The 5,372-nt window shown below is 50.0% G+C and overlaps 1 protein-coding gene across 4 annotated transcripts in view; it reads left to right on the top strand.

Moving 5' to 3' along the window:
• Positions 1-1,196: 1,196 nt before the first annotated feature.
• The window catches only part of Dnajc22 (DnaJ heat shock protein family (Hsp40) member C22), a 74,477-nt gene continuing 70,301 nt past the window's right edge, over positions 1,197-5,372 (top strand). For all 4 annotated transcript variants that reach the window (XM_010623622.2, XM_010623624.3, XM_033763553.1 and 1 more), the window contains exons 1-3: positions 1,197-1,280; positions 2,086-3,044; positions 4,537-4,718. In XM_010623622.2, the coding sequence (XP_010621924.1) occupies positions 2,205-3,044; positions 4,537-4,718 (1,022 nt within the window). In that variant the 5' untranslated portion in view covers positions 1,197-1,280; positions 2,086-2,204. The remainder of the gene's footprint in view (positions 1,281-2,085; positions 3,045-4,536; positions 4,719-5,372) is intronic.

Below are 5,372 nucleotides of genomic sequence, written 5' to 3'. Positions count from 1 at the left end.
TGCCCTCCCCCTCCGCCGCCATCCCCATCCGGCTCCCAGCGCGCGGAGCTAGTTTGTTTGTCCAGGGCCGCGGCTGCCGCCCGCGCTGTTTGCCAAGCTTAGCGCGCTGCCGCGCAGTGCGGGCCCAATTAAGTCTCATTCATTATTCAGCGCCCCTCTCTCCCCGCTCGCAGCCCGTGGCTGGGGCGTCGCTCGGAGGCCCCTCCCAGTCGAGTGAGCTCAGCACGCCCGACAGGGCTTTGGGGGGAGCCGCATTTCCTCCCCCGGTCAGAGTGGGGACCGAGGGGCAGAAGGCTTGGGGGGAACTCGGGAGCACTGCCTACTGCTGGGAGTGGGCCCGGTTGAGGCCCACTGGGCTCACCCTTCCCTTAAATTTAGACTGGGAGATCTGGGAGATCCAAGCCCCTCCTCTGCAGTGGAAGAAATTGAGGCCCAAGAAGCGTTATGATTTAGCCAAGGTCACGGCGCTGAACCTAGGATTGGAGCCCAGGACAGTGGATCCAAGGGCTCTTTAGGCTCAGGTCTAGATATGAAGTACCCTCACTGAAAGGCCCGAAGCAGGGCAGTGAGGCAAACTAGAGGGGGGTCCCTCCCTGCAGCCTGTCGGTGGGTGTCTCTGCCTTAGGAACTGAAAGTGGGACCATCCGATGCCGTCTGGAAGGGCAACCAAGTGAGGAGAGACAGTGCAGCCTCCCATTTGTAGGGGTATGAAGAGGAAATCAAAACTTTTTTTTTGGAGGTGGGTACCAGGGATTGAACTTGGCAGGCGGCAGCACCACTGAGCTAAATCCCCGGCACAAAACTTTTTTTTTTTTAATTTTAGGGCCACAGCTGGGACGGCGACCTTGCTCCTGCCAGACAGCCCCCGGGTAGTGATTGCTCTGGGATGATGTGCCAGCGCCTGGCGACAGGATGAGTCTGGGACTTTGCCCTGCTCGCCCTTCTGTACTCGGCAGCGCCACCTGGCGGTCACTGTGCCACACTGCAGGAGGAGCGCTTGGCCCGGGCGAGGCGAGACGCCAAGCCCCCAGAAAGCTGAGTGAAACCCGCTGGCCTGGAGCGAGGCTGGCTACCTGAGGGCAGGGCCGGAAATGATCCCAATGGGGCCGCGAGGGGCTGGGGGAGGGGCCTGGCCCGGAGAGACCCGACTTCCGTGACACAGCTGACCCAGAGATAAAGTCCACTTGGACGGAAGTGGGAGCTGAGTGCGAGGGGCCATTTTGAGCCCGTGGTTAAAGGACAGGGCTGGTCCGACGCGGCCCTGGGAGCCCAGGCACCAGGTACGGCTCCACCCACAGGGCCGAGTGGGCATCTGGTTCTGAGGATCTGTCCAGACGCTTCGGAGCTTTTCCAAGCCTGCCTCAGAAGCAGGGGGTTGAGTTGTGGGGTGATGAGGTCTAGACCAAAAGTTTTCCAGAATGTTGTTTGTTTGGTACTGGGGATCAGCGGAACCAACTGAGCTAAACCCCCAGCCCACCAGAATGTTTAAGTGGTGAGAATTCAGGGCCCATTTCGAGTTTGACTTGTGGTATAACTTCCTGGCCTGGAGAAATGGGAGGGTTGGAAAGGATCTAAAACCTGGGTAGGGTGACTGAGAGCAGCCACGGAGGAGCTAAGGGGGTGGAGTGGGCAAAGCCTTTGGAAATGTTTGCGAATCTTGGAAAGGGCGTCCTACTCACCCCTGCCCTGTCACCCCTGTCATTCCAGTGCCAGTGGCTAAGGGGAGTTCTGAAATGTAAGCTTCTGCTTTTTTTGTCCCTGCACTGAGTTATCAGTTTCCCAATGAAAATATTTTAAAATTCTTTCCTAAATCTGAATTTGGTGTAGTTGTAAAGAATAGGACTGAGGGGCCAGGGATTTAGCTCAGTGGTGCCACCTGCCTCGTAAGCACAAGGCCCCAAGTATGATCCCCGGTACAGAAAAAAAAAAGAATAGGACTGAGGGACTGGAACAAGAGTTTGGGACAACTGTCATTTTAACGACACTCAGGTAGATCTGGACTTAACTGTTATTGAAAAAGGAAGTGATTACTGTGTTGGTACTTGGATATAGTCTTACAATTCTACTTTTCCCCCCATGTCTTAGGGTCTAAGGATAACTCTGTGGATATGCTGGCCATGATTCCCACTGAGGACCCTGAGATTTCTGCACTTTGAGCAATGTCAAGTTCCACCAGACTTGTTCTGAGGCCCCTATCCTAGACAATGGCTAAGGGCCTCCTGGTGACTTATATTCTCTGGGCTGTAGGGGGCCCTTTTGGCCTCCACCACCTATACCTGGAAAGGGACAGCCATGCCCTGCTGTGGATGCTTACCCTGGGGGGTTGTGGGCTAGGTTGGCTCTGGGAGTTCTGGAAGCTCCCAAGATTTGTAGCAGAAGCCAACAGAGGCCAGAGGCAGAAACAAAGCCCAGATGAGGGGACACCTCCCCTGAGTCCCATTCGCTTTGCAGCTCAGATGATAGTGGGCATCTATTTTGGCCTTGTGGCTCTGATTAGTCTTTCTCCCATGGCCAACTTCTACATTGTAGGCCTCCCACTGTCAGTTGGCTTAGGGGTCTTGCTGGTGGCAGCTGTTGGCAACCAGACCTCAAACTTTAAAAGCACTCTGGGTGTGGCATTCCTTACTTCCCCCATCTTTTATGGCCGCCCCATAGCCATTCTGCCTATCAGCTTGGCTGCCAGCATCACAGCCCAGAAGCATCGCTGCTACAAATCCTCAGCAGAGTCGGAGACTCTCAGTGTGCGACTCTACCGGCTGGGCCTGGCATACCTTGCTTTCACAGGCCCGCTGGCATACAGTGCCCTGAGCAACACAGCTGCCACCCTCAACTACATAGCAGAAAGCCTTGGCTCCTTCTTAAGCTGGTTCAGCTTCTTCCCCCTGCTTGGCCGCCTCATTGAGTCTGTCCTCCTTCTGCCTTTTCGGATCTGGCGGCTCCTGGTTGGGGATCCTGGCCTCCACAGCAGCTATTTCCAGCAATGGGAGAAGTTCTATGAGTCTGTTCCCAGTTTTCAGGATGAGAAACATCAGCTGGCATACCAGGTTTGGCTTTCTTCCCTCTTGTCACTGCCTGGGACAGCTGCAGGGTTCCAGTGGGCCTTGTTAGAGCTGGTTTCTCCCATGTGGAAGTACTGTTCTCATGTCCCCTGGCCGGGTCCCGGAAGTGAGTCCTGGACTTTTTGTGCTTCTGCATGCAATGGGTGAAGTACAACAGACACTGATGGTGAGAGAGAAAAAATATGTGTATGGATATTAAGGTATAGCATATATAACATGCACCAATTTTATGTGTCTACCATTTAGACCAAGGTATGAAACATTTCCAGCACTGAGAAGCTTCTTTTATGTTCCTTCCCATCTATATTTCCCTAGAGTAACCTCTATTCTGCCTTCTGTCACTGTAGATTGTGTGTGTGTGTGTGTGTGTATGTGTGTGCACACACACATGCACCTTGTGCTGGCTATTAAACCTAGGATGTCACACATGCTAGGTGATTATTGCTGAGTTACATTTCCAGCCCCAGTCTATCACTATAGATTAGTTTTTCCCATTCTTTTTCTTTCTTTTCTTTTCTTTTTTCCTCTTTATTTTCTAGTGTTAGGGATTGAAACTTGCTCAAGTTTTGTCCATTCTTGAACAGCAAATACTGTAAATGGAATCAACCAGTGTATATATTTGTTTGTTTGTTAGGTTTTTTGAGACAAGGTCTTGCTACATAGTTCTGCCAAATGCTATAATACAGGTGTGCACCACCACACCCAGCAATGTATATATTCTTTTGTATCTGTCTTTTATTAAACACTGAGGTTTATTCATACTTGCATGCAATTATAAATCATTTGTTTCATTGTTGTATAGTATCCTACTTTAGGGCTATGCCACAATCTATTCATCCTGTTAATATTTGGGTTGTTTCTAGTTTAGGACTATTGGCCAAGCATGGCATACAGTTGTAATCCCAGCACTTGCTAGGCTGAGGCAGGAAGATTGCAAAGAGTTCAAGGTCAGCCTGGGCTACATTAGTGAGACCCTGTCTCAAAATAAATAAGTAAACTAAAATGTGCAGTTGTGATTAAAGGCAAATTCTGGCCCTTGTGTGAAATCCTGGATTTGTCAAAGTTGGAATTCTTCTTTTTTTATTCTTGGTGCTGGGGATTGAACCCAGGGCTTTGTTCATCCTAGGCAAGTGCTCCACCACCAAGTTTTACCCCCGGCCCAAAAGAATGAGGTGCTGGGCTATTCCAGAGAAATTAATGGCCTAACTTAGCAAACGAACAGGAAGGGACCCAGGTACCCTGACAACTTGTGAGACTCTTAATTTGTTGGCTTCTCTTTGTTTGTTTGTTTTTGGGTTTTGGGTGTTGTTGTTGTTTTGTTTTTTGAGACAAGCTTGTCTCATTGTGAAGTTCAGGCTGGCCTTGAACCCGCTATGTAGCCCAGGCTGGCCTTGAACTTGCAGTGATCCTCCTGCCTTAGGCTCCCAGTGGTGGGATTACAGGCATACACCAGCTCAATTTGTTGGCTTTTGTTAAGGTTTTGGGCCTTTCAGAGAAGGCAACAAATGAAGAAATACACCGGCGTTACCGGGAGTTAGTGAAGATCTGGCACCCTGATCACAACCAGAAGCAGAGAGAAGAGGCCCAGAGGCACTTCCTGGAGATCCAGGCTGCATATGAAGTCCTGAGTCAGCGCAGGACATCCAGCGGGGCCTGGAGGTGAGAGGTGGCTTCTTCTAGGATAGACTCTTCCCAGCAAAGCCAGGCTACTCATCCCAAGTCTGACTTTGCCATATGCAGCATCCCAGCAGTGTTAAAGAAACGGTCTACTTGTGGTGGAGATGAAGAAAACCTTAAAGGGGTGAGAAAGAGTGGTAGAAAATATACTTATGTTCTGAATTTCTGAATTCTTGACTCTTGCATCCTTGACTATATTTTATTAAAACCAGAGTAAAAGCCATACTACAAATAAATACCTTTCAAAGAATACAGCATCTTTTTCTCCTCTTAGGTACTGGGATCACTGAGCTACACCCCCAGTCCTCTTAATTTTTTTTGAGACAAGGTTTTGCTGAGTTGCCTGGGCTAATCTTGAGCTTATGATCTTCTTACCTCAGCCTCATGTATGACTGAGATTACAGATGTGTACCACCATAAATACGTCACATTTCTCCACCCCTGGTTTATTAATATGTAATAGAGGAAGTCAGTTTCTCTCCCTCCCTCCCTCCCCGCCCTCTCTGACAGGCCCTCACTATGCAGTTCAGGATGCTTTGAATTCACTATGTAGCCCAGGCTGACCTTAAGCTTGTGGTGTGATCCTCCTGCCTCAGCCTCCAAAATGCTATTTAACTTTTTTTTTTTTTTTTTTTT

Source organism: Fukomys damarensis, unplaced genomic scaffold (genome assembly GCF_012274545.1).
Source record: "Fukomys damarensis isolate Sample0158 unplaced genomic scaffold, DMR_v1.0_HiC HiC_scaffold_15, whole genome shotgun sequence".
In the NCBI taxonomy this organism is placed as follows: domain Eukaryota; kingdom Metazoa; phylum Chordata; class Mammalia; order Rodentia; family Bathyergidae; genus Fukomys; species Fukomys damarensis.
This window is presented reverse-complemented; position numbering and strand designations above follow the sequence as displayed.